Below are 19,084 nucleotides of genomic sequence, written 5' to 3'. Positions count from 1 at the left end.
ACACAACTTCAAATGTCCGTATCTATACCGTTATAGTCCGGACTCGCAAACGGCTTTCGCCTATGCGCTCGTAGTTTCAAGATCTGTTACTTGTGACCTTGAAAGATCAACAAATTTTAGATAATTAATTTCCAAACTTCAAACTTCATAACGAATTTAATTAAAATCTAAATCTAAATAGATTAATATAATTTCTCGAAAAATAATATAAAATCTCAATAATACAAATACATAGATTATAACAGTGCAATCCAGGAACGAGATTTCACACCTAGTATGCGAATAGTCCCCCAATGCAGATTAACCAGGTAGACCGTAGGCAATCATTTGATAGTGTGGTCCCCAATGCAGATTAACCAGGTGGAACCACATATAGAAGCAAATAGAGTAGGTAGTGACCCCTAAATGCGAATTAACCAAGCAGAGTCACTCCTACACATACTGATAGGCAGTGATCACCCAATGCGGATTAACCAAGCATGATTACCCCTAAACTACGTATGGTCATACCTAGGTAACGAGGATCGCCCAATGCAGATTAACCAGGTGCGATCCTAGGGTTGCCCAATGCGGATTAACCAGGCGCAACCCATAAATAGTATGGTTCCCCAATGCGGATTAACCAGGAAGAACCATCCATGTATCACTGCTACATGGTGCAGTCACATCATTACACAACATACATCAACATAAACAAATTATAATTACTAGCATACACATTATCAATTCCACATAACCAACAACTATCGAATCACGTACTATAACCTACGTCAATTTACTATGAATCACAATTTCAAATATGAATAATACTTATTCCTCTTAACTACCCAATATCTAGTCACCCATACATACGAATTCTAAGGAATATTTCTAACAAGGTTCCATCTCATATTTTGAAACTAGAAATCATATATCTCATTTATTTTAACAAGAAGTTAAATACACACACACACACACACACACACACACACACACACACATATATATATATATATCACAATAATGCGTCCCATACACATAAATTAAGGTATATATTAACTGGGATAACACCAAAAGGCCCACTAGACTTTACTTAGTCTCTAGTAGTACTAATTTTAGTATTTAAAACGATTGAGACATGTTGATCAAAAGGCAACTCTTTGTCAACGGTGGAGTCCACAACCCTACATAATTTGATCTCGAACATCTATCCACAGATTTCCGATCCGTAACTTCACAAAGTCTCATTAATCTTCTACAACAATATCCTAAACTTTTGAAACGATCCAATGGTCGGATCTCCGCCAATAGCTAAAATTAAGTGGCAGTCAATGCTTGGTTTTATAACTTAGAAATTCAATTCGGGAAGATCCGTTCGTCGGATTATCGATCCATAAGTTCCTAAGTCCTCAAATATTACGTATAATAACATATTAAAGTTTGAAAACGATCCAACGGTCGGATTGTCGATTGTTACAATGATCAAGTGGTGGCCTCTAATGAAAATATGTTCAAACGATGGGATTTCATCAATCGGATGTCACATATGGAATCGGGGTATCAAATTTAGCGTAGAAGGGTCAAGTGAGTCCTCGGGGTACGCGCTGCAGCAATGTGCCGGCAGCCCCGACTCTCCGGAACATTCAACTAACTCCAAAAATTCTCAAATTACACCAAAATGAATATCGTGAGGTGAGGAGTAATTTTTATACCTGGGCTGAGGTCCAATTCGGCTGAGAAGTGGCCTGAAAACATCAAGAACCGCCTGAATCCCTAGAAATGGTTGTTCTTAATTCGTCTTCCCCAGTCATCTGCTTCCCCCAAACTTGTTTAGGCCTTGTTCCTAGGTTCAAGGTGAGTCAATTATGGGTGGTGGTTAGTGATGCTGCCTGCAAGATCGATGGATCACCATCGAGAACCTCCTAAGCACTCCAGTGCTGTTTTTTGTGAAACCGAGGCCAAAAACCCTCGAGTTTAGGTGGAGATGGAAGATGGGAGGTCGCTGAGTAGGTTACAGGTGGTGCATGGCGGCTTTTTGATGGAAAAATCGAAAGAAATCACGTCAGAATAGTCGTAGAAAAGGGTCGGAAAAGCTGGGTCGCACAGGTCAAGAGATCTAGTACTTCTCTCTTCTCTCCATTCTCTCATTTCTCCTCTTCCTGATGGGTCACTCCCCTTTCCTTTTCCCTCCCTCAACTCTCTTAAGGCCAAATGAGTCTCAAAACTCCCTTTGAGAACTAACAACGTTGCAAATGAGATAGTGTAGGCAATCCAACTCCTTGGACAAGTTTTGGGAGGGTAAACTTCAACGACAACTTCGTGTAGAGATTAGTGAGGCTCTCTTGGGATAAGATCTTCTTGATTTCAATTTTCTCTTGCTTTGCTAATGTAGACGGAATAAACTTGGTGTGGTCTCTTAAATGTCATGTGGCATTCTCTTAATGGTCTATTTTGTGGACCTCCAAGATATAATAGTATTCTCAAAGGTAAAGACATAACACGTCTTTGTGAATATACCTTGTGCAGATTTGATAAGAAACATGTGTCAGAATAACTAATAAGGCAAACATCACTTTATTAGAAAAGGTCTTTCACCAATTCAATGGTGGCATGTAGGCGTATCAAAAGAGATGTCTAGCCCAATGCAATGAGCTAAGTACAATGTAGACAAACCCTACTCAAACATGGAACTTTGATTCCATAATCCCTTCAAAAAGTCTCAACTTTGCATCTAGCATACGGATGATTGTGGGTAGTTCGACTGGTGACCAAAATACTATTTGAATAATGCTCCAACCTCATGCCAAGACATGGACGAGTTTTTCAACATATTTCATCTCAAATTCCGATTTCGATTGCGAGTTAGCTTTCTCATGCTCGAGTCTTTATGAGATTTATATCAACAACATATGTGAAGTTCGGAATGACTTGTTTTAGATAACACGCAAGGGGCAAAAATTTATTCACACTAGCATTTATCTACATATTTTGTGTGTATGAACACATTTTTTAGAAAATGAGAAGGAGAAAGGGAGAGAGAGAACGTGGGGGGGGGGAGAGTGAGAGGTTTTTGTCTTTGGTTTTTTTTTAATAAATATTAGAGGTATTTTAATATCACATTTATGTGAGATTTAAAAAAAAAAGCAAAATTTAGTTATGTGAAATTATATTTCTGCCATATATTTCTTATTCATGTTCTGTTTTAATTAAAAAGTTAAACTGATAATACATAGAATTTTATTTGTTAATAAGTGTTTTATTAATTAGTAAAGCTGCTCGAAAATTAATTGAAAAAGACAGGATGTCCCAATTGGACCAAAGCATAATTGGCTTGTTGCTTTTGCACCCTCATTGTTCAAATGGTCGCGAGTAAGAAGCTTTCTCTGTTCATTCCCTCCGTTAGGGTTCATCATTCATGGAGCTTTCATTCTAAGGCAACCCAAATTGTACCCTAGTTCTCTATCTTTGCCTTTCTCCCCTTTTAATTTTCGCAATCTCTCACCTGGATTGCTCCAGTTTCAATTTCATTTCTTTGATGTTTAATCTCTATCATGGTTGCAGCAGCTCAATTTTGAAGTTCGGGGTTCCGTTTGATCTTCCTCTAGAATGCATAATTCTAATCAGGACTCGCAAGATCAGAGGTAAGGATCATCTGGGTACCTCTCATTTCTTTGTTTTCGCTTCGTTTTGATGTGGATCTCAGTGTTTGAACTCTTTTGTCTCACGGGGGTGTTGTGCGTTCTCCGTCGCTGTGGCGGTTTCTTTTTGCATTTTTCTTACCGTTTCGATGTCAATGAAGCCGAAGAAAAGCTAAGAATTGGAAATTTCAAATGCAAAGATCAACTGGTGTTATGTGGTTTTGAGGTTTTAATTGTGAATTTTAGTATTCGTTAGCTGAGTCTTCCTGTTTGTACACTCGTGATGAGAAAATGTAGGAGAGTATGAAATTTTTAGCTTGCAATTCCACAGTCGAGGATTTGAATTAGCAGAGCTTACTATTGATGCTTGGTATGATGGATGTCATGTTTTATATTTCCATGATCATATCAATGTTAACCATATTGTTTGACGCTGATGCGTCTTTTATTTCTTTATTCTTCTCAGAGATGAAATAAATGATCCCATTTAATGATGAACTACTTGCAGCATTCACTTTTCAGTTTTCCTTCTTGAGATTAATATATTCTGCGAAAACATTTTGAGGGTTGGTGTTTGGTTCTTATAGATTGTTTGAAAGAGTGATTTTTTGTTTTATTTGAGTCATAATAGTGCTTCAACCCCTAATTATTGCCATGTAAACCAGGAGTATGGAGGATTCCAGTGCAATGACGATTGAGTTTCTTCGGGCACGGTTGCTGTCTGAGAGGTCCGTTTCAAGAAGTGCAAGACAGAGAGTTAATGAGCTGGAAAAAATGGTATATTTCAGGATATAGGAAAGTGTGGATCTTTTAATGTCAGGTCTATTGTTCAAAGAACTCTCACTCTCACTTTCACTAGTTTTACAATATTTGTTTTGTTTACAATTTAGGTAGAAGAACTGGAGGAACAACTTAAGATTGTTTCTCTTCAAAGAAAAATGGCCGAGAAAGCCACAGCAGATGTTCTTGCCATTTTGGAGAACCAAGGGGCAAGTGACATTTCAGAAGAATTTGATTCCAGCTCTGATCATGAAACACACCAGGGATCCAAAGTGGGTAATAACTTGACAAATGAAGAAGAAAGCTTTGAAATTTCGAAGGCGAGAAGAAACGATCAGGAGGAACTTTCGGGTTCTGATGCTGATTCTTCTCGAATACCTAGTAGAAGCTTGTCTTGGAAAGGGCGCATTGAATCTCCACGTTCTCAGGAAAAGTATAAGGATCTATCCACTAGAAGACGTAGCAATTTTTCATCCATGGGTTCAAGTTCTCCAAGACATCACCTTGGAAAATCCTGCCGCCAAATAAAACACAAAGAAACAAGGTTTGTTTGTTTGGCTTACTACTTTTCTTGTTTTCTGTGCATATATAGTATATACATTCATAGGCCTGCTTATTTAATATATGTATGTATGGGTTAAGGTGCTTTGCTATTTGATATAGTATGTATATCCTCTTAATAAATTTTTCTAAGCCAACTGAAAGTGATTCAATGAAGACAAAAGTATTTTATCCATTAAGGTGCATTATAAATACTAGCCTAATCTAACTGTAGAAATGTCTTCAACCTAAGACCTAAGACTTTTGGTATCAAATACTAACCACTGGGAATATCTAAGTGTTATTGTTGTATTGATTGTTATGGTTAATATCATTATTGTCATCATTATTATGTTTGCTTTGAAACTTCGTAGTATCAGTGTAAAGAAAGTTAATAACTTCAGACTTATATGCATATTCAATAAAAAAAAGCTGTCATGGAAAAATCAGTAAGAACATGTATACTTTACAGTCTTTGTTTCTCTGAATTCAGGAGTGTTGTTATATCCGTTCTTCCTCCCAGAATTTTCTAGCTGACGAAGATAATTGTAGTAGACTGAAACTGATTTTTCATATCTATTGCGTTAAATGCTACATGCACTGATACACAATCCACGCTGAATTTACCTTATAATGTTCATAATCTGTCTATTATGTTATCCTCCCAACAATATAAAACAATTTAACTCCACAGACAAAATGAAAAAGCAAAAAGAGCAGAGTTTTCTGAAAAGTCCCTGGTTTATGTACCGTGGGGTTCTGTATAACACATTAGTTTTAAATAGATTTTATTGTATTTTTCAGATCAGACAAGTTTGATCCTCAAGAAAATGGTGTTTCTGCTTCTTCAGAAGGGCTTCCAAATGGCCTATACGGTGGGCCTGAGAAATTGAGAGAAAGTTCTGAATTCCCAGAAGGGAAAATTTTATCAAATGGTGTGCTGTCAGGGACCATTGAAAGACAAAGAAATAGGGACCTGGATTTCAGTGGGCATGGAAGAGACAAAAATATGGAAAAAGCACTAGAACATCAGGCGCAACTTATTTGTCAAAATGAAGAGATGGAGAAGGCTCAAAGAGAATGGGAAGAGAAGTTTAGAGAAAATAATACCAGTACACCGGTATGTTTTATATGAAGCTATTCATATCATAGACCATTTAAATGTTTTTGCTTCGCCTTCAAAGAATATCACTATTTCGCTGCATAATGTCTTAATGCTTGGAATAAATGCCCTTTGGATTTACACTCCATAATAGTGCTACAAACCTTAATTGTTGCCATGATTGTATAATTTTCCTTTTCCGTCTTTTTAGTTATGCTTGACCGATTTTAAGTTCTGCTATATAGGAGGAGGGGGAGGGCGTCAGGTAGTCGACAGCCGGCACTCCATGATCACGTCGAATCCTTATGAAAATGAATCCAGAACAAAATCGCGCTAAAGCTAGGGCGTCACCCGTAAGTGGCGCGCTGTGTGGCCCGAGCACAGTGATAAGTGAGCAAGGGTCGCTGTATCTCCATCGGCACCCGGATGCAGTGTTAAATGAGCAAGGGGGCCATAGAAACTTCTTTTCGAACGACTCCACTCAAAGTTGTTTGGGAGCATATGCTCCTATCAACTTTACCCGGGACACACAAAAGAAGTACTTGGATCCTATTAGACGGGGGAGGGTGAAGAAGCTAGGACAGAAGGGTAGAGTTCAAGAGAGCAAAATGCGTTTAGGAACGTGGAATATAGGAACCTTAACGGGAAAATCTATGGAAGTAGTGGAAGTTATGGTGAGGAGAAGGATAAATATTATGTGCCTACAAGAAACTAAGTGGGTTGGTAGTAAGGCAAAGGATCTAGAAAACTCAGGGTTTAAACTTTGGTATTCGGGCACAAATAGAACGAGAAACGGTGTTGGCATCATCGTGGACAAGACCTTGGTACAAGATGTTGTAGATATCAAGAGGGTAGGAGATAGAATCATGGCAATCAAGATTGTAATAGGACAAGAACTTATCAATGTGATTAGTGCGTACGCACCTCAAGTAGGGTTGGATACGAGTTCGAAGGAGAAATTTTGGGAAGATCTTGGAGACTTGGTGCAAGGAATTGCTCAGACGGAGAAGTTATTTATAGGAGGAGATTTAAATGGACACGTGGGCAGGGAGACAGGCAACTATGGAGGTTTTCATGGTGGCCATGGTTTTGGGGAGAGAAACGAGGATGGGGAAGCTATCTTGGATTTTGCAATGGCATATGATCTCTTCTTAGCCAACACCTTCTTTAAGAAGAGAGAAGAACATGTGATCACCTACAAGAGTGGGTCGTCAAAAACACAAATAGATTTTCTTCTAATGAGGAAAGGGGATCGTATAACTTGTAAGGATTGCAAAGTTATACCAGGAGAGAGCGTGGCTAATCAACATCGCTTGTTGGTGATGGATGTACATATCAAAAGAGTAAGACAAAAGAACAAGACTTGGAAGTGCCCAAGAACTAGATGGTGGAATCTAAAAGAAGAAAAACAAGCCATTTTCAAAGAGAAGGTAATCACCCAATGTGTGTGGGATAGAGAGGGGGAAGCTAGCCAAATGTGGGATTCCATGGCTAGTTGTATCCGAAAAGTAGCAAAAGAGGTATTAGGAGAGTCCAAGGGCTTTGCCCCACACCAAAAGGAATCTTGGTGGTGGAATGAGGAGGTACAAACAAAGGTGAAGGCTAAGAAGGAATGTTGTAAAGCCTTATACAAGGAGAGGACCGATGAAAATGGTGAAAGGTATAGAAAAGCGAAGCAAGAGGCGAAGAAAGCTGTCAGAGAAGCTAAGTTAGCGGCTTACGACGATATGTATAAACGACTAGATACCAAAGAAGGAGAGTTGGATATCTATAAACTAGCTAGAGCAAGGGAAAAGAAGACAAGGGACCTAAACCAAGTGAGGTGCATCAAGGATGAGGATGGAAAGGTTCTTGCTACAGAGAACGCGGTTAAAGACAGATGGAGAGGTTATTTTCATAATCTTTTCAATGAAGGACATGAAAGGAGTGCTTCTTTAGGGGAGTTGAGTAACTCAGAAGAGTGTAGAAACTACTCCTTTTATCGTCGAATCCGGAAGGAAGAAGTGGTTGTAGCTTTGAAGAAGATGAAGCATAGAAAAGCAATAGGCCCAGACGATATACCAATCGAAGTGTGGAAAGTTTTGGGAGAGACAGGTATAACATGGCTCACTGACCTTTTCAATAGGATTTTGAAAACGAAGAAGATGCCAAATGAGTGGCGAACGAGCACTTTGGTGCCTATCTACAAGAATAAGGGCGACGTACAAAATTGCATGAACTATAGGGGTATTAAGCTAATGAGTCATACAATGAAGCTCTGGGAGAGAGTCATTGAGCATAGATTGAGGCAAGAGACACGGGTTTCGGACAACCAATTCGGGTTCATGCCAGGGCGCTCAACCATGGAGGCAATCTATCTCTTACGAAGATTGATGGAAAGATATAGAGATGGGAAAAAGGATTTACACATGGTCTTTATAGATTTGGAAAAAGCGTATGATAGGGTCCCAAGAGACATTCTTTGGAGGATTTTAGAGAAGAAAGGAGTACGAGTAGCATATATCCAAGCTATAAAGGATATGTATGAAGGAGCAAAGACTGCCGTAAGAACTCATGAAGGACAAACCGAAAGCTTTCCCATAACTGTAGGATTACATCAAGGCTCATCCTTAAGTCCTTACCTTTTTGCGTTGGTAATGGATGAGTTAACAGGACATATTCAAGATGATATTCCTTGGTGTATGCTTTTCGCAGACGATATAGTGTTGATAGATGAAACTCAGGAAGGGGTAAATGCAAAGCTTAACCTTTGGAGAGAAGTGTTGGAATCTAAAGGTCTTCGCCTAAGCCGATCAAAGACAGAATATATGGAGTGCAAGTTCAGTGCAAATGGAGGCCAAAACGAGTTAGGGGTGAGGATCGGAGATCAAGAAATACCAAAGAGCGACCGTTTTCGTTACCTAGGATCTATCTTGCAAAAGAACGGAGAATTAGATGGAGATCTCAACCATAGAATACAAGCTGGATGGATGAAGTGGAAGAGTGCATCCGGCGTGTTGTGTGACCGCCGTATGCCACTGAAGCTCAAGGGAAAATTTTATAGGACGGCAATAAGGCCGGCGATGCTGTATGGCACAGAATGTTGGGCGGTGAAACATCAACACGTACACAAAATGGGTGTAGCGGAGATGAGGATGCTTCGTTGGATGTGTGGGCACACGAGAAAGGATAAGATTAGGAATGAGGATATCCGGGGTAAAGTAGGAGTAGCCGAAATTGAAGGAAAGATGAGAGAAAATCGGTTACGGTGGTTTGGACATGTGCAAAGAAGGCCTACTGACGCTCCGATTAGAAGATGCGACTATGGGACAGAGGTTCAGGGCCGAAGGGGTAGAGGAAGACCTAGGAAAACTTTGGAAGAGACTCTAAGAAAAGACTTAGAGTACTTGGATCTAACGAAGGACATGACACAGGATCGAGCACAATGGCGTTCTAAGATTCATATAGCCGATCCCACTCAGTGACTTGGATTTTCCAAGTCTCCAACCAAGAAGTTTTCCTCACTCGGGAAATTAAGGGAACACTACCCCAACCTACATGCTCCACTCAGAAAGCTTCAACATACAAGCTTCAACAAAAGAAAATTCAAAGAACTTAGCGAAGAAGGCTTTGGTGTATTTAACACAATACGTTGAAATGAAGGAAAGCTTATTTATTGATATCCCCGATAAGCTACAAATATGTACATATACATGAGTCAAAATAAACACACAAGAGGGAGCCTTCACAAAGGTTGCTTAGGAGAAGTCTCAGCAGTCGGTAGAGCCCCAGAAAGAGAAGGCACCGGAGGGGGATCATTTGGAGCCTCAGTACTGGACAGAACCCTAGGAGGAGGAGGCATCAGAGGTTGATCATTTGGAGCTTCATTACGCGGTACAGCCCCAGAAGACGAAGGCAATAAATGCCTTTGGAACAAACCCACAAATCTCTGATGATCAAGTAAAACCTGACCATCAGTTTCCTTCATCTGGTCAAGCTTCCTCTTCATGTTTGTAGCATAGTCATGTGCGAGCCGGTGCAACTGTTTATTCTCATGCTTGAGCCCTCTAATCTCCTGTTTGAGACTCATCACTTCAGCCGCCAATGATTCAACTTGGCGGGTTCGAGCAAATAGGCGTTGGGCCATATTAGACACAGAACCTGCACACTGAACACTGAGAGCCAGCGAATCCTTAACAGCTAACTCATCAGACCGTTTAGAAAGTAGTCTGTTATCTTTGGGAGTGAGAAGGTTCCTGGCCACCACCGCAGCGGTCATATCATTCTTCATCACGGAATCCCCAACGGTAAGAGGACCAGTTGGGGAGACGAAGGATGGGCGCCATATGTTGTCTGGAGAAGGCGGGGCTGCCTCTTCAACAAGGTTCAAGTCAAAACGACGGTCGGAGGGGCCAGACATTTTCAAAGGTGTTGAAGAGAGAAGAGGTCGGACAAATCAAGATATTAGAAGTGCAAGAATGAAGCTTCTACTGGTGGAGATTCAAGTGTGCTTTGGAACTTAATGCCAGCCTCTATAAAAATCTGCACTCGACGGAGCTTCAGAAATCAAAGAGGCGCCTGCTCAGAAATCGAAGAGGCGTTTGCTTTCTCAAAAGTTGGGCTGCTTAGAGATCACGAGGGTTGATCTCAGAAATCGAAGAGCCGTTTGCTTTCTCAAAAGTTGGGCTGCTCAAAGACCACGAAGGCCGATCTCAGAAATCGAAGAGGCGCTCGCTTTCTCAAAAGCTGGGCTCCCTAGAGACCACGAGGGCCGATCTCAGAAATCGAAGAGGCACCTACTTTTCCAGCCTTGTCAGCACCTGTCACACGCACACTCAGCTTTGCGGAAATTATGGGCATTCTGTCAAAGACTTCTGGGGAAGTAGAAAACACATGAATCTTACTGTTCAATCACCCACTTCCCACACGCAACAATAGCTCATGGGTACCACAGATAACTTTGCCAAAGTTCTCTGCCAAAGTTGAGCACGTGAAGCTTGCAGCTCCCACTACATCGCCCTGACCAAGAAGGGTAAAAGAATAGCAAAGAAACAGCACTAACAAAGTTTAGACCCATAAATTTTGAAGGTCTAGCTACCATATTATTACCCACAAGGGTAAAGGAACAGTACCACTGCTGGATAATTGGAAAGTCTATGTATGTCAACCTCTGTGCTTCGTGGCAAGGTAGACTAGCAAACATGCCCAACCTTTACTCACATTCGAGAAAACACTCCCAATAAGATTGCTTGCTCCAAAATCGAAGAGGCACCGTCCTCCGAATCTAAAGAGCCAGACTCCTAACATGACTACTTTCTTAAAAATCGAAGAGCGGGTAAAGGAACAGTACCATTGCTGGATAATTGGAAAGTCCCTGTGTGTCAACCTCTGTGCTTCGTGGCAAGGTAGACTAGCAAACATGCCCAACCTTTACTCACATTCGAGAAAACACTCCCAACAAGATTGCTTGCTCCAAAATCGAAGAGGCACCACCCTCCGAATCTCGAGAGCCACTCTCCCAACATGATTACTTTCTCAAAAATCGAAGAGACTGCTCCCCGAATCTCGAGAGCCAGACCCCCAGCATGATTGCTTTCTCAAAAATCGGTGAGGCACCGTTCTCCGAATCAATCGAAGAGGCGCTCGCTTTCTCAAAAGCTGGGCTGCTCAGAGACCACGAGGGCCGATCTCAGAAATCGAAGAGGCACCTACTTTTCTAGCCTTGTCAGCACCTGTCACACGCACACTCAGCTTTGCAGAAATTATGGGCATTTTGTCGAAGACTTCTGGTGAAGTAGAAAGCACATGAATCTTACTGTTCAATCACCCACTTCCCACACGCAACAATAACTCATGGGTACCACAGATCACTTTGCCAAAGTTCTCTGCCAAAGTTGAGCACGTGAAGCTTGCAGCTCCCACTACATCGCTCTGACCAAGAAAGGTAAAAGAATAGCAAAGAAACAGCACTAACAAAGTTTAGACACATAAATTTTGAAGGTCTAGCTACCATATTATTACCCACAAGGGTAAAGGAACAGTACCACTGCTGGATAATTGGAAAGTCCTTGTGTGTCAACCTCTGTGCTTCGTGGCAAGGTAGACTAGCAAACATGCCCAACCTTTACTCACATTCGAGAAAACAGTCCCAACAAGATTGCTTGCTCCAAAATCGAAGAGGCACCGTCTTCCGAATCTCGAGAGCCAGACTCCCAACATGACTACTTTCTCAAAATCGAAGAGAGGGTAAAGGAACAGTACCATTGCTGGATAATTGGAAAGTCCCTGTGTGTCAACCTTTGTGCTTCGTGGCAAGGTAGACTAGCAAACATGTCCAACCTTTACTCACATTCGAGACAACACTCCCAACAAGATTGCTTGCTCCAAAATCGAAGAGGCACCGCCTTCCGAATCTCGAGAGCCAGACTCCCAACATGATTACTTCCTCAAAAATCGAAGACACTGCTCTCCGAATCTCGAGAGTCAGACCCCCAGCATGATTGCTTTCTCAAAAATCGAAGAGGCATCGTTCTCCGAATCTCGAGAGCCAGATACCACAGACCACTTTTTCAAAGTGCTCTGACAGAGTTAAAACATGTGAAACTGGCAGCTCCCACTACCGTGCTATGACCAAGCAGGGTAAAGGAATAGCATTACTACTTGTTGTTAGGGAGACTCCTATATATGTCGACCTCCATCCCCAACGGACAGGCAGACCTGCAAAAATGCTCAACCCTTCATCATATCTGAGAGGGCACTCCCAACAAAGCCTTTCGAAATATTCAGCTTTCTTTCCCCCCGATAATACCTCTGCAAACAAGCTATACTAGAGCAAGAATATCTCATATCATCAGGGTTAAAAGCAAGAGTATCCCATATCATGCTTTTTCCCTGTTTTTTCTTTTGGCCTTGTTTTTACCTGCAAGACAAGGAGAAAGAGAGCAATCAGTCAGTACTTGGAATCAAGCTTCCAGCCAGGAACTGACTGCCTGGAACCCCTTACCTGATTACTTACCTGGCATTGCTCTCGAGTACTCATCTTCATCATCTTATGTTTCCAGGGAAGATTCCGCATCTGCTTGAGGAACAGATAGGGCAAGTGCGAAGGATACAAGGAAGCATGTGGAGACAAGCGTAACAGCACACGTGCCGATACATCCATTACTCTGTCAAAAGCAAAAGTATCCCATATCAGCAGGGTGGAACGTACTCTAGATTTGATGGACTTGTTTTGACCCTCAAATTCTTTAGTCGGCCTTATACTCTGGAGGAAACCAGAAAACCCTCCAGCTCAGTTCAAGAATAAGCCTGTGGAAAGTTACTTCTTCAAAAGCAAAAGTATCTCATATCATCTCTTCTCATTTTTCTTCTCTTTATCCTTCATGCTGCTGCAAGATGGGGAGAAGGTGAACAATCAGTCGGAGCTCTGATTGCTTACCTTGTCTGTCACCTCTTTCAGCAGACCCCCTAGCTCGGCGACTTGGGGGACTCCTACTACATGGTTTGTATCGCGCTTGACCAAGCCTGAAACTACAAGTAAGCTTCAAGTGAAATTGATACATTACCTTGTGCATCTCCACCAGTTAAAGATACCACCCCTGGATGGAGGAAGAGTACTTCCAGAGAAGATGCCACATCTACCTATGAGACAGATAAGGCAAGTCAAGACGACACCACACTCCGATACTTAGAAGTTTCGTGATTACGAGATCATTATCCCACAATATTTCCTAATGTCATTTGTACTAAATCATTCACTCGTACTCACTAAAGGAGAGCTTGAACCTATGTACTTGTGTAAACCCTTCACAATTAATGAGAACTCTTCTATTCCGTGGGCGTAGCCAATCTGGGTGAACCACGTACATCTTGTGTTTGCTTTCCTATCTCTATCCATTTATATACTTATCCACACTAATGACCGGAGCAATCTAGCGAAGATCACAAAAAGCGACCGTTTTCGTTACCTAGGATCTATCTTGCAAGAGAACGGAGAATTAGATGGAGATCTCAACCATAGAATACGAGCTGGATGGAAAGAGTGCATCCGGCGTGTTGTGTGACCGTCGTAGGCCACTGAAGCTCAAGGGAAAATTTTATAGGACGGCAATAAGGCCAGCGATGTTGTATGGCAGAGAATGTTGGGTGGTGAAGCATCAACACGTACACAAAATGGGTGTAGCGGAGATGAGGATGCTTCGTGGGATGTGTGGGCACACGAGAAAGGATAAGATTGGGAATGAGGATATCCGAGGTAAAGTAGGAGTAGCCGAAATTGTAGGAAAGATGAGAGAAAATCGGCTCTGGTGATTTGGACATGTGCAAAGAAGGCCGACTGACGCTCCGGTTCGAAGATGTGACTACGGGACAGAGGTTCAGGGCCGAAGGGGTAGAGGAAGACCTAGGAAAACTTTGGAAGAGACTCTAAGAAAAGACTTAGAGTACTTGGATCTAACGGAGGGCATGACACAAAACCGAGCGCAATGGCGTTCTAGGATTCATATAGCCGACCCCACTTAGTGGGAAAAGGCTTTGTTGTTGTTGTTGTTGTTGTTTGTCTTTTTAGTTATGCTTGACCGATTTTAAGTTCTGCTATATAATTCATCAAGTTTTGTTGGAGTATTTCCAAAACATCTTAATTTTCAATCAGTTAGTTTCTTAAATTACGTGTGATGGTGTATATAGCCTAGTTTTGGAGTATTTTTGTTAGTTAATTTCTGAAAGTATGTTTTTGTAGTCCATAGGCCATGGCTTACTTTGATTAGTGAAAACCCATGTAAAAGTTCAAACATTCAGTTCCAAAGAACTTATTTACTTCTTGAAGCTGATAACTGAACTTATTCAACCGTCACCACAGTCAAAATTACCATCGGTCATCCCTTTATCATAAAACTAGTCTCTAGACTCACTACTAACATATTCACTACCTTTGCAAATACAACCAATGGCACAGTCGTCACTTCACTGTTGCTAATTGCATCCATCACTTGTCAGCAGTGCCATTGCCAACAGTCACCACCAATGATGTTGCCATTAGTTGAACTCCCAGTCACAATTTCATATCTTGAATGTTCCTTTCGGCTTCTGGGCTTTGTGTATTCTGCTGTAATTGAGATTTCATATGTTTGGTAAATTTGGTTTGGTTCTTTGTGTCCTTTCCCAAAAATGAAGAAAATTATAGTTACTCATATGAAAGATAACCCTTTCTTTTCTCTTCCTCAATTTTCCAAGAGATTTGTAGGAGCTACAGTTGTATGCGTTCTTGAACAATTACTTTCGTTCTCCATAATCAGTTTCACAACCCACAGTTTCTTCAAATCGGTTTTCATCTGATTTACTGGAGAAATTAGCTCTTGGCAACATCAATTTAAAATTTTCAAACCCGATTTATCAACATATTTGCCAACTTCACATCAATTTTCTGTAAATAATTCATCAGGTCTTACGACTTTAGGTTTATTGACTCATCTTCAACAATGTCATCAAGATCTCTTGTATGACATTATATTTGAAATTGTATTGATTCCTGTCCATGTCATCAAGATCTCTTGTATGACGTTATATTTGAAATTGTATTGATTCCTGTCCTTCAAAAGAATTTCCTTTACTCTCACTGAACTCACTTGTCAAAAGTTTTCAAGTCCCAACCAAATATCATAACAAAACTCTCAATTGCTTTTAAGAAACAATCAAATACTAGAGGAAGTTACAACTTTAGCAAGGAAAAATGAAAATCTTAAATTGTACTGGGACTCATGCAACGCTAGGTCAAGCAATGGAACAAAAGTCAGCTTTATAATAGTAGTTAAACATGATTGTCGTGTCAAAGTATTATTTGTGTTAGCTTTTACAGTAATAGTCAACCATAACTTCACCTGCCAGTTTCATGTTAGCTTGGTTTTGCCTTATTCTTTGGGCTTATAGGAGCCACCTCTTCCAGAAGATGTTAATTCGTCTTTCATGGCTTTGAAACGTTTGCTCTACCCATAATATTGGGGATTATTATTGATGATGCAGCATTAGCCTCATTTCTTCCATGTATTTTTCATATGAGTGAGAACTTTACTTCCCGTGAGTCTTTGGTACAGCATTAGCCTCATTTGGGGATTATTATTGATGATGCAGCATTAGCCTCATTTCTTCCATGTATTTTTCATATGAGTGAGAACTTTACTTCCCGTGAGTCTTTGGTACAGCATTAGCCTCATTTGGGGATTATTATTGATGATGCAGCATTAGCCTCATTTCCTCACGAATCATTTTACTGAACTAGGCTTCAAAACAAATTAATCAGTTTTGAGTGAACATATGGCATGGGTGTTTTTCTCCTTGTGATATTGTGTTTGATACAAGTAGTAATTGTTTCTAAGCAGTCATTCACTTTGCTGGTTGCATTTGTTAATAATGATGGTATGTGTTTTTTTACATAAAAGGTCTTTTCATTGTTTTCTATTGTTTGGAATTTTTATCCACTAAGCCTGGTGGGTTTTTGGTCATATAGGATTCATGTGACCCTGGGAACCATTCCGATATCACCGAGGAAAGAGATGAGATAAAGGCACAAATGCCATCTCCTGCCCAGGTGACTGCTGCCCAAGCTCAAGAGTCAAAGTCAGCAGAAGGAGATGTCTGCCTACCTAAGGAAACAGTCAAAATTCAGTCTAACGGTTTTCTATTAGCTTCACATATAGATACGGGAGGGTTGCAGGATAATCTGAGTAGAAACTCTGTTGCTTCCTCACAAGTTCAAGAATTTGCATTCCCTGGGGCAAATGGAAAGCAAAATCAAGAGAGCACAGAAAATTATGCTCGGCACTCTTCACGTGGCTCCCACCCTGACCAACTTCTGCATCAGTCAGCCCACAAACATACATCAGATGCCTTGTCTTCTGATGCTGGCTATGGTTTCCATAAAGGAAATGCTTCAGGGAGCAGAAACGACCTATATGCATTGGTGCCTCATGACTCGCAGGATAAGTTGGGTGGTGTACTGGATGCACTTAAACAAGCAAGGCTATCACTACAACAGACAATGACTAGATTGCCGCTAGTAGATGGTACATCTGCACACAAGTCCATTGAACCATCTATTCCTGCTACGAAAACTGTAGACAGAGTAGAGATTCCTGTTGGGTGTGCCGGGCTTTTCAGACTACCAACTGATTTTGCAGTTGAAGAAGCTGCGGCTCACAATAGCTACTTTGGTTCTTCTGGCTTACTGTCTGCAAGGCATTTTCCTGAAAATAGGGTTTCAGTTACTCCTGATGCGTTTGTCACGAGTCCTTATGTTGAGACTAGACCAACCTTCTCTACTAATGCTGCTGATCGATTCTCCACCAGTCAATATATTGAGCCAACTTTTTCTACTAGTGCTGCTGATCGATACGTTACCAGTCAATACATTGAACCCAGGCCAACATTTTCTGCTACTGGGGCTGATCGATCCGCCATCAATCCTTATGTTGAGACTAGACCAAATTTTCCAACTACTGCGGCAGTAATATTTCCCAGTAGCCCTAACGTCGATACCAGATCAAATTTTTCAGCAGATAATAGATTTATAGCTGGGCGTTATGCAGATTCTGGGTCAAGAGTTTCTCCGCTGCTGCCACATATTGATCCTTACTTTGATATGGGGCTGCCCTCGTCGAGGTTTACCAATCCTCTCTATTCCAACTATCCCTCTGTTCCAGACCCGACGCCATGGATGACATCTGATGAAGGATTAACGAGAGCCCTACCAAGAAGGCCAGTTGGGGCACCAACAGATCGGTATTCATATTACGATCATACTCGACCTAATATGTACAGATAGTAGCATGTAGCATGGCATTGCTAGTTAGTCACAGTGAAGCTTAGTGGTCAATAGTGGTTTTGTAAATGTTTTTGAAATCATGCCCTATTAAACCCTTTACTGAAGGACGCAGATTGTACTCGAATGCCGCCACGGTTTATGCTTCCATCTTGTCCTGGTTTCTGTTTTCTTTAAGGGCCGTTTAATAATCATTTTGTTACAGTTTTTGCTTTTCACTTTCTTAAAAAAAAATTGAATTCTTATTTGGTACTTTCTAAATTTCAAACAAAAAGTTGACGAGGGTTTAACTTGCCCATTCAAATTTAGGGAAAACTGAACGTTTACTTTCATTTCCATTTCCAAATTATAATTGAGAAGGAAATCCGGAAAGTCGTGAGTTCTAAAGGTGCGTCTCTCTTAATTTTGAGGGTGTTTCGATTGCCAAACCTTAATTCATGTTAAAATCAACCTTGAAAATTTTCATTTATAAATGAGTATAAATATCACCAGACTGGAATAATAGTAGTAATCTCTCACGTGATTCAAAATTCATGCATAAACATAAAATCACCCACCAAACTTACTCAAAAGACCTTAATAATTGTTTCACCCACTATGTAAAATAGATTGTTCGTGAAAACCCCAACTCCCTCCAACCACCACCAGCCCGCCCCCCTCCCCTCCTCCTCGCTCCAATGTCAATAATGACAACACTAGACCATGTATAGTTGTTGGACTTCATACGTACGCTAACCTGATTCTAACACCATGAAATAAGTTAAGGTTCTAGTTTAATATCTATTAGCAATATGAGAGTAACCTAACTCTTTTGAAACCGTAGCAAAGTTCCTTAACTTTTCAACATAGAACAACACTCACATTCTCAGACATATCGGTACACCCTCACACATGATACCTAGCACATGCTCGCTGTGTAAAAAAAGATGGAATTAAGCGATTGTCCTCTAATAAACTAAAGATTGACCCAAACTACATGGAATAAAACAATGATTTGGCCAGTGGAAGAAACTCTGCATATTATTCCACACTTATTAGAGCAATTTGCATCCCAAACACTTTCCATGGACTCATCAAACTGCATTGAACTTGTATGCAACAAAAAATTCAAACAAAAGCAGATTTTAAATTCCATTATTTGCCTGACTACAAGGGACTTTATTGGTCAAAGATAATTGTACTAGTTGCTCCACAATGCCTTGAACCAATCTTTGACACCACCATCGCCGCCACCATCATATTCCGGTCTTTAAT

The 19,084-nt window shown here is 40.8% G+C and overlaps 1 protein-coding gene across 6 annotated transcripts; it reads left to right on the top strand.

Annotated features, from left to right (window-relative positions):
- Positions 1-3,297: 3,297 nt before the first annotated feature.
- LOC103426908 (uncharacterized) lies at positions 3,298-17,978 on the top strand. Of its 6 annotated transcripts, none has more exons than XM_070817782.1 (6): positions 3,298-3,425; positions 3,541-3,620; positions 4,283-4,394; positions 4,508-4,941; positions 5,742-6,057; positions 16,520-17,978. In XM_070817782.1, exons 2-6 carry the CDS (start codon positions 3,586-3,588, stop codon positions 17,831-17,833), a joined length of 2,211 nt encoding a protein of 736 aa, XP_070673883.1. In that variant the 5' UTR covers positions 3,298-3,425; positions 3,541-3,585; the 3' UTR covers positions 17,834-17,978. The 6 variants fall into 6 exon arrangements, with proteins under 6 accessions (XP_070673883.1, XP_070673885.1, XP_070673884.1 ...); XM_070817784.1 differs by having other exon boundaries at positions 3,302-3,425; positions 3,544-3,620; XM_070817783.1 differs by having other exon boundaries at positions 3,302-3,433.
- The last annotated feature ends 1,106 nt before the right edge of the window (positions 17,979-19,084 follow it).

Source organism: Malus domestica, chromosome 02, assembly GCF_042453785.1.
Source record: "Malus domestica chromosome 02, GDT2T_hap1".
NCBI classification, from domain to species: domain Eukaryota; kingdom Viridiplantae; phylum Streptophyta; class Magnoliopsida; order Rosales; family Rosaceae; genus Malus; species Malus domestica.
The sequence above is the reverse complement of the archived record's forward strand: the minus strand, read 5'-3'. Positions and strand labels throughout refer to the sequence as shown.

Bases quoted from the DNA above. Each gene is read 5' to 3' on its own strand.
- LOC103426908 (XM_070817782.1), top strand. From the start codon at position 3,586: ATGCATAATTCTAATCAGGACTCGCAAGATCAGAG. The intron at 4,395-4,507 runs GTATATTTCAGG...TTTACAATTTAG, and splicing joins TTAATGAGCTGGAAAAAATG to GTAGAAGAACTGGAGGAACA. The intron at 4,942-5,741 runs GTTTGTTTGTTT...TGTATTTTTCAG, and splicing joins ATAAAACACAAAGAAACAAG to ATCAGACAAGTTTGATCCTC.